Source organism: Urocampus carinirostris, chromosome 3, assembly GCF_059441175.1.
Source record: "Urocampus carinirostris isolate Australia breed hairy pipefish chromosome 3, RoL_Ucar_1.0, whole genome shotgun sequence".
Taxonomy (NCBI): domain Eukaryota; kingdom Metazoa; phylum Chordata; class Actinopteri; order Syngnathiformes; family Syngnathidae; genus Urocampus; species Urocampus carinirostris.
In genome coordinates, this window is record NC_142351.1 from 37,553,001 (window position 1) to 37,571,869 (window position 18,869).

Genomic DNA, 18,869 nt, shown 5'->3' on the forward strand with positions numbered 1-18,869 from the left:
TCCCTAAAAATTTTTCGTATCTACGGTTTTTCGTTACTCGAATGGTCGTAAGTAGGGGAGCGTCTGCACTTACATTTAGAAAAAGATATACACTGAAGGGCTATGTTAATATGTTCTACTTAAGATGGTCTGTCTTCCTTAACGATGTAAGTAAAATGCACTTAGCTGGCATCCCAGAATGGATAACCTACCTTTATGTAATTACATTTTCCATCCAACCATTTGGACTAACTTTGTCTCTTGTATAATTTACTGCACAAGAGTTTTTATATATTTTTTCACTATCTATCTTTTTCTTTCACTAAAGTTCATGAGTCTCACATGTGGGGAAACAACCCACTCTCTTCCTGAGTATGCCAAGGTATTTTTGTTGTTGTTTTCATTGTGTCGTCTTAGTTTTTTTTTTTTTTTATGTTGTGCGTATATTGGGTTGATTCGTTTTATGTCACCTTGAATGCTGTAACAATATTATAAGAACTGAAGTAACGTTATGGTTGCATTCCTGGTTAAACAATGAAGGACACGCAAGATTTTTTTTGCAAAATTTTATAGTAATAAACACCTCAACAAAAATGCTTCTCTCTAGATTTTTTTTACTTGTCTAGTCTTTCAACCCAGATATTGGCTAGAACATGCAGAGGAGAAAAATCTCCTCCCTTCCATAACCAATAGATCGGCCAACAATATATAAAAAATAATTGTCACACGGTCAGCTTTTTTTTCTAATCTACTTAGCACACAAACCTGACCTGAGAGTAATTTATGCTATTTTCTAATTTGACAGAGCAAAAATACCATAAATCAGTTGTAGAAATCCAAACAAGATTCAGAAAGTAAAAATAACATGTTTTACAATCGAATTCCCACTCAGGTCCTTTCTTTAAGCGGCCAATAGGCCGAGCAATACACGATGAAAATACATGACTCTTTTTAAAAGACAAGTACAAAATGAATTATATTCAGTAAAAAAGAACAATTTTTATGAGTAGTTGACCTTCACACAGAAGGTTTCCTCCGTCTTCTCCTCCAGGTTGTTGACGTAGACCAGGATTTCTAATGATCCAGCGCTCTGGCTTGGAGCAAAGCGCAGTCCGATGGTGTAACTCTCGCCACCGTCAAGCTGATCGGCAGACAAAAGAAAATGTCCCAATGAAATAATTTTAGCTAAATTTGCCGTCCTTCAAATGCAAGCAAACAGTAATTGTTAACATTAAGCAAGAGCTTTTACTCTATTTGTCACTCTATCTGTCATTTTATCTGTCTCTCTATCTTTCATTCTACCTGTCATTATCTATCTGTCTCTCTGTCAATCAATCAGTCACTATCTGCCAATCAATCAATCACTTTATCTGTAACTCTATCCGTCACTCTATCTATATTTATCTATTTGTCACTCTATCAATCAATCAATCAATCAATGAGTAACTCAATCTGTCACTATCTCCATTTATCTATCTGTAACTCTATATATTCCTCAATCTGTCACCTCTGCTCTATTTATTTATATGTCACTATCTGTCACTGTGTCAGTCAGTCAATCAATCAATCACTCTATCCGTCAATAAATCCATCAATCAGTAACTCGGTCTGTCACTCTATCTCCATTTATCTATCAGTCACTCTATATGTAACCCTATCTGTCACTTCATCTCTATTTATTCATCTGTCACTCTATCTGTCATTCAATGAATTAATCAGTCACTCTGTCACTTTATCTGTCATTCTATCCGTCAGTCAGTCAATCAATCACTCTATCCATCACTCTATCACACCTTTTTAATGAACAATTCCAAGCAAGAAGAAATCCGTTGTTTTTAAATCACATGTTGTTCCATTTGAAAACTTTCCCTCTGAAAAAAAGGTCCCTCCAAAGTTTTAGACATGGAAATCAATAAATAAAAAGGATGTTTACAGTACATCATGAATCCTCAGTCAAAACTGACAGATAACTACTAATTCCATAGAACTCTTCTGGTACATTGATGAGCATTTTCATCATGAATCATAAAAAAATGACTTTTTAACTAAATCGTTTTAGTTCAAACCAATATGAATCTTAAATGTTCACATTAAGAAGACTTTTGAAAATTAGATTTAATGCCAATTAAGGCTTTGTTTTTAGAATATTGAATTTAATGCATTTAAAGACTTTTCAAGGATCCGCGGGAACCCTGAATTAATAAGTAATCATTGCACATTTTATGGTGCCCCTTTTATAGTGCATGAACCTGTCCAGTTGTCCATAGGGGGCGATGACGCTTCATAGGACAATGACATACAAACTAAGACAGCTGCCGTTAATCACAAGGGAAGAAGAAATGCAACGTCAATGCGAAGCCAACAGAGAGCAGTGTTGCCATAGTTTTTAAGCAGACTTGGAGAGAAATGCAGCAACAATTTCAAGCATTTACAAGCACTTCGCCCATAATTCAGACACTTTTCAAACCTTGAAAATACGTTAATATACAAGCACTTTCAAGGATTCTAAGCAATTGTATGAATCATGCATTGATATTACACCTTTTTTCTCAATTTTCAAGAAATTATGAAATTAATAGGTAGGTATTTATGAAAAAAAAGAAAAAAAAAACTAAACTACAAAAACCAAACAAATGGACAAGCTACTCTGCAGCAATGAGAACTTTAAAAACCTTTCTTCCCATGTTGACAAATGGAATGAGCTGCTTTGCGGACAGTAAATCTTACATAAAGTAAAGATTTATTCTTGCCGCGAGGCAATAAATGCTAGACGCTTGGCCCAGAGCGCCGCGCTCAATGCCGATGTTTAAGTCTGACGAGCAGAAATGGAAATAGAAAGTGCGAGCGGAGAGTGCAAGGACACAGTCTTGCACTGACACTTGCTCAGGCACACTGGAGAGCTTTCCCCTGCAAAATTATGTGACGCCGGTCCACACTTTTCAAAGTGTGATAAATGTGCTCATGGGAAGTGCGCACTGCTTGCTCGTGCAGAAGTTTCTCTCATCTGCTTGGAAAAGACTAGCTGCTAAACGTTTTGCTGTGACGGATGACAAATGACAAGATCTGCTGCCTTAGTCTTCGAAGTTGTGTATGTGTGTGTTTTGGGTAAGGGTTTTAGTTACTCTTAATAAACCGGTACATTCTGAACATTAAACACAAAATATAAAACAAAGGTAAGCAGAATTTCTCTCCCCTGTGTCTGTACTATTACTTGTCACTTAATACCTATTATTGGCTATAACATTTCTTTGCATGAGCCAGCAAATTTAAATAATCACTCACAATTAATCACTTTTTTTCATTTAGTTAACTCATAGTTAATAAGTAAGTAACACTGTCAATATCCACTCTACTAGCACATTTGAAGTACTATAAAAAATTTAATCTGGAGCAATCTAGGCTAAGGGCATATCAAAAGAAAGTTTGAACCTTCATCTTTCATTAGAAAAAGTATGTTTCCAGATTTTACCGTTGTTTAGTAAACAACAGATGAACAATGCTAAGTTTCTTGAAAATACTCGTTTCCAAGAAAACCACTGAGAAAAAGATGCATTTCTAGCATAACTTTATTTTCAGAGCTTTTATTTGCATTTGTAATAAAACCAATAAGTAAAGTATGATTTCCATAAGGGCACTTTGCTCGCAAAGTAACATTTTATTGCAAAAACACTGAACTTAGGCATGAACTTTGCAATAACTGCCGAAATGTGCAGTATGCACGGCGACCCTGATGACCTACCAAAAAGGGATTTTTGCCGTCTCCGACAAGGAACTGCCTGGCGCCGAGGTGTGCACCTCAGCTCCCAAATGCACGGCATGCATGCTATGCTGACTACTTTGGAAGGGTGATTATCGCCGTTGGGCAGGGTTCGGGTCTGTGTCCAAGATCTTACCTCAAATACTGTTGAGCTGCGCCCCCTTTGTAATAGTTCTTTTAAAATAAAAAAATAAAAATCTATTTTTACATCTTGGCACCCAGGGACAATGCTTTTGAAAATGTTTTTATACTTTATGGCACTGATTGAGTTTTTTCTCCACACATTTAACTACAAAACAGTCACATCTAGTAGTCAAATATTATTCAGTGTACCTTTACAAAGAAGTTGTGCACAGTTAGGACCACTAGCAACGACCATTAGCAATGATAGTGTCACTAATAGAATGTAGCTAGCTATGCTAACCCTGCCAAAGCAACAGCTGTTGAGTGTTGCATTATCAGTGTAACAATTGGCAGCCAAGAGGGCAAACTTAGCACCTGGTGCAGTTTTCAGTTCCACCACTAAACTAAACAGTGGTAAACCTTTTTCCTAAAACACATTTGAATGAAATAATATTTTGTTGATTACCAATCTCTATAGTAACAGGTTATATAGTTATCGTGTCGCAGATCAGTCCTAAAACTAAGCACCCAAAGTAAAGCCCTTTGAGACTCTTTGTGATTAACGGCTATACAAATAAATATGACTTGACTTCAATCCTGATCCTGTTTTGTTTAGCAGCCGAAAATTCTGTATGTTAAATATGTCTTTCCATTATGCGTAAAGCCCTTTAAGACATATTGTGATTAAGGGCTATACAAATAAACATGATTTGACTTCACAAACATGGGTCTATTTAGAGAATCTATAACACCCAAAATCTTGTTTGTATTGATCTCTTCTTTGCTTCCCTTTCTGAAAATATGTTTCAGTATTACGAGTCTTATAAAAAAGAAAGCAACACGTCACAGTAACTGTTAATTCCTGCTGGCAGCCCTAATCCTTTATTAGACACCTGGAGAGTTGCGAAATATGAAATAAAACAAAAAGCCCACCTCCCTCCCACGGCTAATTAATGCAGTGTGCTCCTGGACGGGAGCAGCATTGCAACTTAATAGTTTATGTGGAGAAAGACGCTCATTGGTTTTATTGTTAATAGTTTTTGTTATTTGTTTTCCCTTTTTATCACGCCTCATGAAAAGAGCAGCAATAACAGTAATGATTCCTTCTTATGTGATTCAAAACAACCTTTTACTCCTTTTCTTTCACAATTGGCGGAGAATTATTTGTTAGATTGCTTTGGTTTTAGATGACTCCACAGGAAAAACTACAACAAAGTCTTGGCTTATCAGATTATTCTTGCAACAAAAACTCAAATTACGCGTTCAGTAAAAATGCATTTGCAGTGTGCGATAAAATTTAAACAGTTTCCTGTATTTGTTGACAACATTCATAAAAACAGAGTATCGATAGCATGTATCGGTATGACCCACAAACACCGCTGATACTAGTATCAACTGCTCTCTAGTGCACTGGTTCTCAACTGATCTGACTTCAGGACCCGCCATTCCACCGTAATGACAGGTTGTGACACAAACAAGAACACATTTACACTTCTCAAATTCATCCAATGAAAGGATTTTTCCTTTTAAGGCAGAGATAGCATAATATAGTCACCTTCCCCCCAGAAAAAAATAAACCAAAACAACCTCAAGTACTGTATATACTTGCGTATAAGCCTACGTCGCATTTAAGCGACCCCCTTAAAAAACTGCTTCCATATAGCCATATGCTAAAATAAATTCAAAATTAATAAACCTAACCCTCCATAATTATTCAATTATGTAGGTAATAAAATAAATATACCGTAAATTTCGGATTATAAACGGGAACTTTTCCCTCAAGCTTTCAACCCTGCGGCTGATGCACTGGTGCAGGCACGCGAGCAGTAAATGTAAGAATGAGACAGGTCGAATATATGTGTCGAGGAAGACGCAAGTTTGATGTCACTTCGCACTTTGTGCATAAATATATTGAGCATGAACAGACCCTAATCATGGAAAAGGTGTCAATTGAAAGGTGAACGCTACCAGTAATCAGAATTATTGTGTCGGAACGAATGGATTCCAACGAAGAAGAATTGGTTGGTGGCAGGTGGCAAATTCTTATTTATCTGTCGGCATCATCGTGTGTTTTACACGGATGGATTCTCTGGATTGTCCTTAAGGTAACAAAACACTTTTTGCAGACATTCAAAGAATTTGAAGACGGCCAGGGGAAGTAATGGGTTATGGCCTAATAGTTTGAGTATTTTGTTTCAGACAGGCCGTGATGTTTGTGATGAGTATAATTTAATGTGGTCATCATACCTTGAATCCCAAGAGTTTAAGCTTTAAAATGATATAAGGCATGACGTGTTTCAGTGACTGGTGACATCATACAGACACATATTGTTTTTAAAAAGTCCGGCCGCCCACCGGTGGCTGTCGGAACGTTGGGGGTTAAGGTACAGGATATTATTAAAACTCTTTTTGTGTCCCTTCTTCCTTTGTAAATATCTAACGATTCACACACATGCGGCCTATAGTCAGGCGCGGCTTATGTATGTACAAAAAAAATGTTTCCGTTTAAAAATGTACTGGGTGTGGCTTGTAATCAGGTTACTGTACCTTCCAGCACCGCTTCAATGGCAGACTTGTACAACATTTTTGTATTTCACAATTGTTTCCTTCTTTCACTCGATCGTTGTTGACATTGGTTTTCACTTTTCCCCTACCACTAAGTTTCTCTCCATTGTTATGGGCAGAAAATTAGATGTGGTTTCTCTCACACACGTCGATTAAATGAACAGAGGTAAGATCAGGCCTAAAAAATTTAGCCCGACACGACCCGAGTCGCTGGTACATAAACCCGAACCCGCCCAAAACTGACAGAATAACTTGGTTTAAGAACTGGGCCCGAAATAAACCAGAAATTTTAATTTGCCGCCATAGTAAACAAGAAGCTTGACTATGGCTGTGCGTACTTCAGCGCAGATCTGTGCGTTTTGACTGATCTACGCAGCTTGGGTTTTACTTCGGGCCGAGTCCCTCAAATGAAGTGTGCACAGCAAGTGCAGCACCAGAATTACCGGGTTTGACACCTATTCCTAAGACAATTATTCAATTTAGAATATATCTGCCTTATCTCACCTGGAATGTATCCTCCTTGAATTGGAGCAAATCCGGATGGTCGGAACGGAGCAGGAAGGTGCGGCTGCTGTTGTAAGGGTTGACATAGGTGATTTTTTTAGAGCTGCCGCGACCGCTGCTAACTGGGACGCATACCACAAACGCCTGCAAAGAAGAACGCAATTTTAAATGCCGACTTAAAATATAAAAATATGTAAACAATCATCTTGTGCACAGACCATAAAAACAGCTATCAACATGCAAATAAAAACTTTCTATAGAATGTCTCTTCTTTCATGTATTTTACGCTCTATGTCTGCTTTGTGTTCTGTTCTTTTAGGGTACAACTTATAATAAATAGTCGGGATGCGCAAAACTTTTAGCCAAAAATGATTAAATGCGACATTATACAAAATAAAAACAACAAATATGTGCCTTAAAAGGATGAGGTTGTGTGGCGAGCCATGCTTAACTGGCATTCCTGGGGGTTGTTGCACGACATGGCTGCTTGATTATTATTTTGCACAAAAATTATGAGGGTTAGAGCGCAAACTAAATGGGAGCTCTGCCAAGCTCATACCAACAAGACACATTCACCAAAGGTTTCTCCCAAATATTTGGTAAAAACAAAAAAGAACTTTGACAAAATCTGTATTATTTATGCCTATTATGCTGTTTAATACCTTCTGTCTGCTTTGTGTTCTAGGGTATAACATATAATGTATAGTGGTAAACCAATCTTCAACCCAAAATAACTGAAACAAAACTAGGGTGCTGTAAAAAACAACGCTGTGATCATGTCACAACGAATGTGAGGTGAACCTTGCAAAGATGGCATTCACTCGGGGGGAAGTTTGTGCACAATACGGTGGCTTATTTTTTTGTTTAGCACATTAACATTTCTGAGAGATAGAACACAGTCTAAATGGGAGCTCTACTAAGCTCAAACCAACAAGACATATCCTCCTAATTTTTTGTTAGCCGCTAGCCGGACTTTGGCTAATGTTTACATTCATTCCTAACACTACAAAGCTAACTTACATCAGTGGAGCAGTTCTAACTCATAAACCCATACTTTGTGTATTAAAGCTATGTGCAGCAAGGGTTTAATGGACTATTATTATTACGCCATTGCGAATATGCAAGTGTACCTTGATCATTGCATGAGACTGCGCGGGCTTCAGCACCATCATGAGTTATTGCACGAAACTGTGAAAATACAGACCTTGTGACTTATTTGGGGATTTTGTTGCTGCTAATGACATTGCTCTTCTTTTCATTGTAATATTTTTACGATGCTTTCATATTTTTCATTGCACTATTAATATAACTTGGCACTATGTAGTAAACATTATTTTCTCTGCCTTTTTATCTTTTTTTCCTTTTAAAGTCTTCATTATATTTACCCTGAAGTGCCATGTCTAACCTTGTTGCAAACACTGTTTACTACGTCGTTATCAATGACAATAAAGACAATTCAATTCAGTATTATAATATTATTATAAGGTCCATCTTTTTACTGTTTTCTTGGCGCTATTCACTCTCTAATCCATTAAAAGCTATATTATTTGTACTTATCAAATGAGACTGTTCAGTGTGGCAGCTAAAAACAGTTACATTTTATCATAAGCAGGCACGTGGCAATGCAGCTGGTGGTTAGCGCGCAGCCTTCCTCCACAGAGTTTGCATGTTCTCCCCATGCCTATGTGGATTTCCTTCGGGCCTTCCGGTTTCCTCCCACATTCCAAAACATGCAGGTTAATTGGCGTGTCCAAATTGTCCCCAGTTGTGAATGAGCGAGTGAGTTGGGATGGGCTCCAGCTCCCCGCGCGACCCAAGAGAGGATACGCGGCGCATAGTAGGATGGATGGTTAACCAGGCACTTAACTCAAAATGAAAAGAACTTGCTTGTGTTATTTGCATTTTAGATCCCTCAGCATTTTTATTTATTCTGTGTAACCTTTTGTTAAAAAAGTAAAACATGCAGGTTGTCTGTAAGGAGGTACCTTGAGTGACTTTACCTTGGATAGCACGGGTCTGTTGATGTTGAGGCAGAGCAGCCAAGTGGTGATCAACTGCCTCTGCTCCTGGTCCACTGCGTTTATATAAAGGAAGCGGCTGCCGGCCTGCCATGGCTGAAGCTGCAGCTGAAGCTCCTGCACTCCTGTAGCAGGCAACATGAAAACACCTCCAGGATTGATCTACAGACAAGGTAGTAAAAAATACAACACAGAAAGATTGGTTATTCATGTGATCGTAACTAAGTGGAAACATAAATAATAGTTATATTGATGTAAGATATTAAAAACAGAATAAACTTATTTAACTTATATATTATAGAAACGGCAGCTGGTTAACATGTCCGCGGCACAGTTCTGAGATCATGGGATCAAATCCAGCTACCAGCCTTCCTGTGCGGAGTTTGCAGGTTCTCCCCATGCTTGCGTGGTTTTACTCCTACATTCCCAAAACATGCATGTCAGGTTAATTGGCCGGTTCTAAATGTCCCTAGGTGTAAATGAGCAAGTGTGTCCCTTGCCCAGTCCCCGAATACAGCTGTGTTAAGCTCCAGCACCCCCGCGACCCTACTGAGGATAAGCGGTGCAGATAATGGATGGTTGGATGATGTAAGATGTAATCATTTGTATATATGATTAATAGAAGAAGCGTCCACAGTTATTCTGGGGACAGGTCTCTTACAAGCCTTTGGCTTCAACTTGTCACCCCTTTTTATTTTCAGGTGATTTGCTCCTTTTGTTATGTGATGTTTGTTGCTACATGATTGAAAAGAAAGAAAAAAAAAACAAGAAATAAAATAGGGCATTATTTATTCAAAAACATTATTGAACCCCTAAATGTTGTGTTGGTGTATCTATCATATATATATATATATATATATATATATATAATAGCAACACACATTGCTACTTCAGCGACAGATAATACACAGATATCATCAACATGAAATATAAGTAATAACAGAATGTCCAGTTGACGGCTTCGTGTTCCAAAATTTTGACAGATGCAGCGGTTTGTAGCCAATGACGTACAGCAGGCCTAAGTCTGTTGGTGCCCATGCAACATCCATTGCAGCCTGGTCATCTTGGGAGTGGGGTTACCTCAAGTGGATGCCTTTGTCAAGGTTTCTTCATTTTCCTCATGCTGAGGTTTTTGAGTTTTCTTTGCTCTCTTGTAGGTTTCAGATCCTGGGACGGTGTAATTGTAGTCTGTGAAGCCCTTTGAAACTTTATGTGAATAAGGGCTCTAAAAAAACAGGACTTGACTTTGATTAAGAACACGATGAGACGTGCTTTAGAATTACATTCTCTGCATTGTCACTTAGATGTAAATTAATAATTTAACATTTATTTGAAAAAGGATGGGAAGTAAATAATTCAGATTCAGATATACTTTATTGTCATTCTTGTACACGTGTATACAGAATGAAATGTCGTTACATCTGACCCGCACAGTTTCCTTGAATGTACAGATATGAATAAAATATTGTATTGAGTTGGAGTATTGAAGTACTAATACTATACTAAATAATTATAGCTACGTATAGTATTATAGAGTAGTGCAAAGAGTGCAAGAGGAGCAGCTAACCAGATGAGCAAAATGGGCAGTCAGGTAAACAAGTCACTATACAATAACAATAACACTGGAGTACGATTGTGCAGAGGAGAACAGATGTGCAAAGGAGTGGCTAGGTATAAGAGAACTGCCAGTAGTGCAAAAAAACAAAACAAACAGATGTACAGATTGGCAGCTGTGTAGGCTTACTATTTGTGTGATTGGCCATTTAACAGTCTAATGGCCAGAGGGACAAAGCTGTTGCAGAACCTGGTGGTCCTGCACTGCACACTGCAGTACCTCTTCCCAGAGGCTAGCAGAGTGAACAGTCCATGATGGGGGTGAGAGGGGTCCCTAATGATGTTCTTGGGATAGGCAGCGCTTCTGGCCAATGTCCTGAATGGAGGGGAGGGGAAGTCCCGATGTTTTTCTCTGCTGTCCTCATCACCCTCCTCACACTACCCCAGTAGGAGGCACTGGAGGTTCCACACCACACAGAGATACAGCTAGTCAGGATGCTCTCTATGGTGCCCCTGTTGAATGTGATGAGGGTGGGTGGGGGCATGTGGGCTCTCCTCATCCTCCGCAAGAAGTACAGGCGCTGCTGTACCCTCTTCACCAGTGATGCAGTGTTCACAGACCAGGAGAGTTTGTCTGTGATGTGCACCCCTAGGAACATGGTGCTGCTGACAACCTCCACAGCCTTGTTGTTGATGAGAAGTGAAGCACGGTTGTGCTGGTTTTTCCTGAAGTCGATAATGATCTCTTTAGTTTTGTCAAGATTCAGGACCAGGCTGTTGACTCTGCACCAGCCCACCAACTGCTCCACCTCTTCTCTGTAGGCCAGGTTGTTGTCGTCCCTGATGAGGCCCAACACTGTAGTGTTGTCCGCAAACTTCACGATGTGGCTTGTGGCTGACCTAGGGACGCAGTCGTGTGTTATCAGGGTGAACAGCAGGGGGCTCAAGACACAGCCTTGGGGGGAGCCCGTGCTGAGGGTGATGACATCGGAGATGTTCTGAACAAGCCGCACTGACTGGCGTCTGTCAGTGACGAAGTCCAGCAGCCAGTTCCGCAATTGAACAATAAAATGTGTAAATTGTACTGATGCTGATAATGTAATTATCTCATTCCATAACCAATGTTTAATTAAATGGGTTGTGCGGGTGTCAGCCAATTTTTGCCATTTTGACTCATTTTTGAAGGTCTACAGAAAATGTACTTCTGTAGCTACAGTATATAGGCATACGTCATATGAAAAAAGCTTGAACCATCAACTTTAATGGGGGAAAAAAGTATGATTTTATCTTTTACCATTGCTTAGGAAACAACAGTTAAACATTGCCAAGTTTCTTGAAAACACTCGTTTGCAAGAAAACTTCTGAGAAAAACAACTTTTGACAGGATGTATTTCAAGCAAAATTTTCCATTAGTTTTTTATTTTTGCATTTGTGATGCCTCCAAAATCTAAACAATTCTTTCTAAAAACACAAGGGCACTTTGCTTTCAAAATAACATTTGACTGAACTCATGCATTGATGTTGCATCACTTTACAAGAACTTTTTGGCTCACGACCACATGATCAGACGAACACTTGGGGGCTGCACACTCTCAATTGCTGGATAGAGAAAGCAAAGCAACAAGAGGAAGTCGTAACTTCTCGATGTATGATTTAAGCAACTCCTGTCATCTAGGGGTGATTCAACATCCTGAAATAATTTCCAGGGCACCAAAGCTATCCGAACAATTCAAACAAAACAAAAACAAAAAAACCCCTTTTTCCCGTTTTGGCACTCAGGGACAAGGCTTCTGAAAACACATTTATGTTATGGCATTGAATGAGTTAATAAACCAAACACTTGACAATGGGCTCCAAAAAATCTAATTGACTGGGAGTTGAAGGCAAAGTCTGCAGATTCAAAGATTAAAAATCAACAGATAAATGAATAGATAAAGGAAACAGTGAAAAAAGGAGGTCAAACAATAACAAAGAAGGGTGAGTAATCAGTGACGGGGGGAAAATGAAACGGGAGACAGAAGGAAGTAAAATTGAGAATTACTGCATAGCAGTTTATTTTTAATCTGTTGAGAAAAGCAAAAGTATTCTCTGGCGGTGAGCTTGATCCTGTTTTATAAGACTCCTCCAATGCGTTCCACAGCGACTCAACCTGCTGAGAGTCACATCAAAGCAGCCACCGGGATGCATATGCTGGAATTCGTTAAAAATACATCTGTCGAGTTTTTGTTTTGTTCTTTTTTGGGGGGGGTTCAGGCCCATTACATCAAGAAACATGCGCCTTGTACCATCCTGTAAATATATCTTTTTTTAAGCAATAAACCTTAACTTGCACTGGAAATGGGTTATCGAAACTAAACAGTATTGTTTTCTCACAGACTAAATTCATAAAAAGAAACATAAAAACAGTGTAGCAGCTTCGGCCCATTTCTTTGACTTGGGGGTGGCTATAAGCAACAAAGGAATCCCAGATCAAAGTGCCCTCAATGCATACAGAGTACAGCTTAATCTCTATGAGTAGCATATTGGAATCTTTCATTTTATGCTGAACAGACTTTAGTTTTATAGCGCGTTATACAACAAACAGTGAAGTTTAGGTAGAAGAAGGGTTGTAACACAGTTTTATAAGGATATGATTTTTTTTTAATTCAAATTGAATGGTTTTTATTTTTATTGATAGAAATATTGTGAAACATTGTATGCAACAAGATTAAACATTGCACTCCAGGGTAAACATATAAGAAAAACTCTAAAGAGAAAAAAAGAGAAAAGACATTCGGGATAAGAGGCGGAGAAAATGTTTTCAAAATAGTACTTAGAAATTTTTTAATGATAGTGCAATATTTGTGAATGAAAAACAAATAGTGCATCGTAACAATAGTGCAATTTGAGGAAGTGCAAAAACATTTAGCGGCAACAAAAACCCAAAATTAGGTCGCATGGTATGTTTTCACAGTTTTGTGCACTCGTTTAGGGTGGTGATGGCCCTGGGGAAGACGATGAGCCTGTTTGTCCTTGTCCTTTGTTACATAGTATTAGTTTTTTTTATTCAATTTTACAGCCACATTCTGTCAACTTTATTTTTGACTTGCCTAGTAAAATTAATATTAAACCTTCCCATTCCTGGAGAAGGTAAAAATATCAGCAAGGCATTCTAAATTCATTCTGGTATTGAACTAATACTACAAAATATCATGACGTGAAACACTAAACGTGTGAGCTGTGTTGATAAGAATGTGATTTTTTTGTTGTTTTATCTATTTTTTAGGTTGTTTGTTGTAATTATGGATTGTTTTTAGATAGATAGATAGATAGATAGATAGATAGATAGATAGATAGATAGATAGATAGATAGATAGATAATTTATTCATCCCCTAAGGGAAATTCACAAATTTCACAAATTTAGTAATCAGTTAGAAAGACACATTATTAACAAGATTAACACATTAACACAAAATTGGTTCAGGAACCTGTCAAAATGTAGCCGATTGAAACGATCATTTAATTTTTTGCACTAATGATTGTATTTTTAGCATCAGGAAATACTAAGATTTGCAAAATTTTGATATAACGCACCAAAGCGGCTTTGACAAGATGGAACCCAAGACACAACACCAACAGTGGCAGCGTGATAATCCTCTGTCTACTAATGAGCAGCTGCTGTCCAAAAGTGCAGCAATGCATGCCAGTTTTTCTCACCGCTTCATGGTTTAAACTCTCCATTTGCGTCAAAAGTCTTTTTTTAGTGAGACCACCCAATTAATGAGAGTAGCTATGCAATACTGTGTACTCAAAGATATGCATGTTTTTGGTAACACACGATAAAGCTAGTGTACATCATCAGGAATGAAAATGGGTCGGTAGTTAATAAGGTGAGAAGAGTGTGGAGGAGATATGTTCAGGTACACTGTACAACCCAACAAATAATTGACATTTATTATCGTGGCTGAAGTAATGCCTCAAGTTGATTGCTGGCAAGCAGGCTTAATTTAGTTCAGTTCAGTTACTGTGGCGATTCATTCTCTACAGCTAACCAGCTCACCAGCCTAACAACCTGGCTAAAATAATCCCCAGGGAGACATCTGGCACTTCTTCTGTGTGAAAAATTAATGGGTTTAGCGCATTTCCATGGACTCTTTTGGTATGTTGCAATATGTTAATTATCCTGCATTAAAATCCTTTATGTAGGTTACACTGTATTGTCATTTAATTAAACTCCGTTAGCTGTATACTTAGAATAGTCATTTTATAGCCTCGTGTTTTATTGCAATGTCAATTATGAATGCTTTTCAAATGGCCAGAGCTTTGATGAATGTGTATATTACAGCTGTTTTTGAGATTCTAAAACCTGCAAAGATGGCATCGCTGAAGTTGTCAACAAGGGTAAGAATCAAGGAAGAGAAGTCTGTTCTTTATAAAAAATCAATGAAATAAACGTAAAGGGAAAACAACTAAAACTGAAGTTAGAATAGCCTAATGTGCAACAGATTAAGCCAGTGCTTCTCAGTTATTTTCTCTCGCGCTCCCCTTCGTAAATGCCAAGACTAGCATCCAACACTCCAATTCTACAACCTCCAAACATAGCATTCATATATATATATATATATATATATATATATATATATATATATATATATATATAAAAATAAATAACATGTTAACACAGCACATCAGGCAACTTCCTGTGTGAATGCAGCATCTTATATGAAGGCTTCACTCTCTGCGAAATCTCACAAACTCCACCCCACAACCAAAAATCATTTTCGACTTGGAAATACACAATTTACATAGGTCACCTTTTTTTCTCATTGTTTTTATTTACATTGTCTCTTTACTGGTGGTACAGAAGATTGGGGTAGACAGAAAACATAGAGGTATCCATTGAAAAACAATTAGTAACATGACATTTTCCCACTTAAACAAAACACTCAGCCACACTTTCACACCATAAGTCACCCTTTTTGACTTTATAGCAGTGAATTTCTTCAAAAAGTCAGATATTTTCATGCCTGCATTTTTAAAAACTAGGTGTGCACACTAGTTATTGCTTTTTAGAAGTTAAGGCAACCACTGAAACAGCATGTCAGTTAGAAATCACATTTACTAGAACATCACAATGACCCATCACTGGTAAGCTATTTTCAGGACCTGTTTGCAAGCTACTCAGTCACTGGGGTTCTTAGGGGCCCATGGGCACCACTTTGGAGACCCCTGGTTAAGTATGTGTACCATGCTGTTGTGATTCCATGGGCATCGGAACTTTGCCGAGTAGTGAATTTTGTTTTGTTGTTAGGATTTTTTTTTGTCACACTCCGGCTTGTGTGTTTGTGCTTAAGCGACGGTTTAATTAAGGTCGACAGCTCTGATTGCACTTGTTAAGATTGACAGCCAACTGTGAATGCAATCTGCAAATGAGTGTAGTCTTTGCAACACCATGAGTTACTTTTTTTTTTACGAGACATCTGTATAAAGATTTGCAATACATTTTTAGATGTTTTGTTCTCCTTTGTTTTATGTTGCTTAAATTTGTCAATGATATTTTACAAAGTAAGTATGGATTGATTGTTTGATTTATAATGTAAAGCTCTAGTCTCTCCAAAAACACTGCTTTTTGGAAATAGGTTTACTGGAGCTGTATAATGTCATATATATATATATATATATATATATATTTATATATATATTGAATTTTTGGGGGACAAATAAAACTTTATGGAGCTAACAAAAAAGTGTACAGTATTTGTTGTTTAAGGGACACGAGCTTTCGGAACAAATAAATGCAAATGTGATGTGATTTTAAACATTAACAGGCAAAAATAAATTACTTTCACCCTTGCTCACTAACTCACTCACTCTTCCTTTATTGAGAACGGAATTTTATTTCTTACATTTATATATTTTCATGTGTTATATTAAAAATCTTAATGAAAGTCATTAACGCAACATTTTTCCCAGCAATTATATATATACACACACATATATATATATATATATATATATATATATATATATATATATATATATATATATCCATTATCTGCACTGCTTATCCTCAGAAGGGTTGCGGGTGTGCTGGAGCCTATCCCATCTGTCCAGGGGCAGTGGGCAGGGTACACCCTGAACACACACACAGGGACAGACAACACACTTGCTCATTCACACCTAGGGACAATTTGGACTGGCCAATTAACCTGACATGCATGTTTTGTAGCATGTTGGAGGAAACTGGAGTGCCCGGCGGAGTCCCATGCAAGCGCGGGGAGAACATGCAAAATCTGCACAGGAAGGCCGCACAGGAGCTCCACGAGGCACTTGGCAAGAGAGGGATTAAATCCATCAAGAAGCTCCTCCGCCACGTGACACACAAATAAAGAAACAAAGAACAATGACGGGAGAATACATGTTTTTAAAAAGGCGGCAAGAAAGAAGCCTGGCCTGGCCTTGACAAATAAATTATGAGAAGTCTGTACTGTTATATATTAACATACATAGGTATGTATAGTTTCGGAGCTTTTGAACTTCGTTGCTGGGAACTATGACGTTAATGCTGACATGACTCATTTAACTGCTAGATGGCAGCATGTCCCAAAAGATACAAAGCCCTCAATACTTGAAGCTACAGAAAAGGCCTTTATATGCTGACAGTATATAGGATAATATTGAAGTGCAGTAAACAAAAGCAAGATTGTGCTTCACTGTATGAGCATTAAAACCTTTGCCCTATAAGTACAACATTTGTCGAAGTAAATCCATAAATCATTTAAAAAGCATCCGTCGAATATGACATGTTTTAGGTCAGAGTTGAGCTTGATCTTTTAAATGAGTAGTTTCCATCTAAATGTGAGTGCTAGCTCAAATGAAATCGATGTGCTTATACTAAGGATTCAAGACAGAGAATCCAAAGAAGTGAACATAATAAACTGGGACCAGAATGAAATGAGAGTGATACTGTGATTTCCTCCGAACTAAATTTACAAACTGGCACCGTACCTCAATCTCCTGAGGGTGTGATGAGAAGCACTTGACCTTGCGAGCAGCCTGCCTCCCCCTCAGCACTAGCGATTGACAACTCCTTTGGCCAGTGATACAGCTGACATCCACCCGCTCCAAGAAATGCACGTAAATCTGCCAGATCTGTGAAGGGGCAGCCATCCACCTATCACTGTGAAGAGAAACAAAACACCATCAAGAACAAATGGGGCAAAACAAAGCTTTTCTCGCCACCCCCAAACCAATCACAAATATCAAGGAGGTCAAAGATAAGGGAGAATGATCTGCGGATGCACTTGCATTTTAATGACAGACCGGTTCTGCCACCACCATCACCATCTTTTTCATTATCATTATCAACATCATCCTCCCACCGCTGAGACGAAGGGAATTCCAGTCCCAGCAGCTTGAGCTGAAACAGAGCTGTGAGTGGGAGGTGATAAGGTCCCATACTCAGCAATGCTCTGCAACTACGTAACATAAAGAACATTCAGAGACATTTGAATGGCACTTCAAGTCATTCGGGGAATTTTATACAGGCCAGAAATGTCCATTTTATTTAGAGGTTTATTGCAGGCAGCTTGATGAAATCATTTACAACCGCCCTATTTTAAATGTATTGATCTTTATATCTGTTCATGGCACTGAGGGGGTTGAAATACTATTGCAGACCACATATGTAAAATGATCACTAAAATTAAGCATGTTTGTATTCACAAAAACTGAGGAGAATAGGGATAATAGTCACTGTTTGTTGCTAGACATTTAATTTTTTTTATATATCGTTGCCATACTTGGATTCTTTCTACACCAAGACAAATAATGAATGTAATGTCAAATACAAAGTGGTATGTTAGAACATTCTCTGGTAACGGGGTGAGATGCAACACTACATGGGGATGGATAGGGATATTTGATATCAATACTCATAAAAATCAAAGACATTTAATGAATAATATTATTAACAGCAAAGCGTTCTTTATAAAATATTTGTACAAAATCAATACAATCAATGAATATTGAGGATGGCTTATTGTCTATATTAGGATAAAAACTTGAACAGTTTAACTATTAACACCCATCTAACACTAAACAGGGTTTTTTTTTTTACTCCGATTGAACATTTAACCTTTTTTTCTTCATAGTAATAGCATATGCAAAACATCAAATTAAACTGGATAAAGTACTACCAGTAAGTGACATTGCAATGTCAAAAATTATCTCTTCAAGTCAATGCTGCAAAAAAATGTGTTCTGATTTTCTTTTCTTTTTTTTCATGGAAAAACAGGTAAAAATCATGATTAATTATCGGTAATCTTAGGTTACAAGTTAGCATTTAATGGAATTGATATAACATAAGATCCTTTCTAATTAGTCAAAC

At 37.8% G+C, this 18,869-nt stretch overlaps 1 protein-coding gene across 1 annotated transcript in view; it reads right to left on the bottom strand.

Moving 5' to 3' along the window:
* Nucleotides 1–847: 847 nt before the first annotated feature.
* Nucleotides 848–18,869, bottom strand: part of nphp4 (nephronophthisis 4) — a 216,020-nt gene continuing 197,998 nt past the window's right edge. Inside the window, exons 26-29 of the mRNA XM_088331685.1 lie at nucleotides 17,489–17,660; nucleotides 8,929–9,108; nucleotides 6,929–7,072; nucleotides 848–1,120 (exon numbers count right to left, since the gene is read on the bottom strand). Of these exons, the coding sequence (XP_088187811.1) occupies nucleotides 980–1,120; nucleotides 6,929–7,072; nucleotides 8,929–9,108; nucleotides 17,489–17,660 (637 nt within the window). The 3' untranslated portion in view covers nucleotides 848–979. The remainder of the gene's footprint in view (nucleotides 1,121–6,928; nucleotides 7,073–8,928; nucleotides 9,109–17,488; nucleotides 17,661–18,869) is intronic.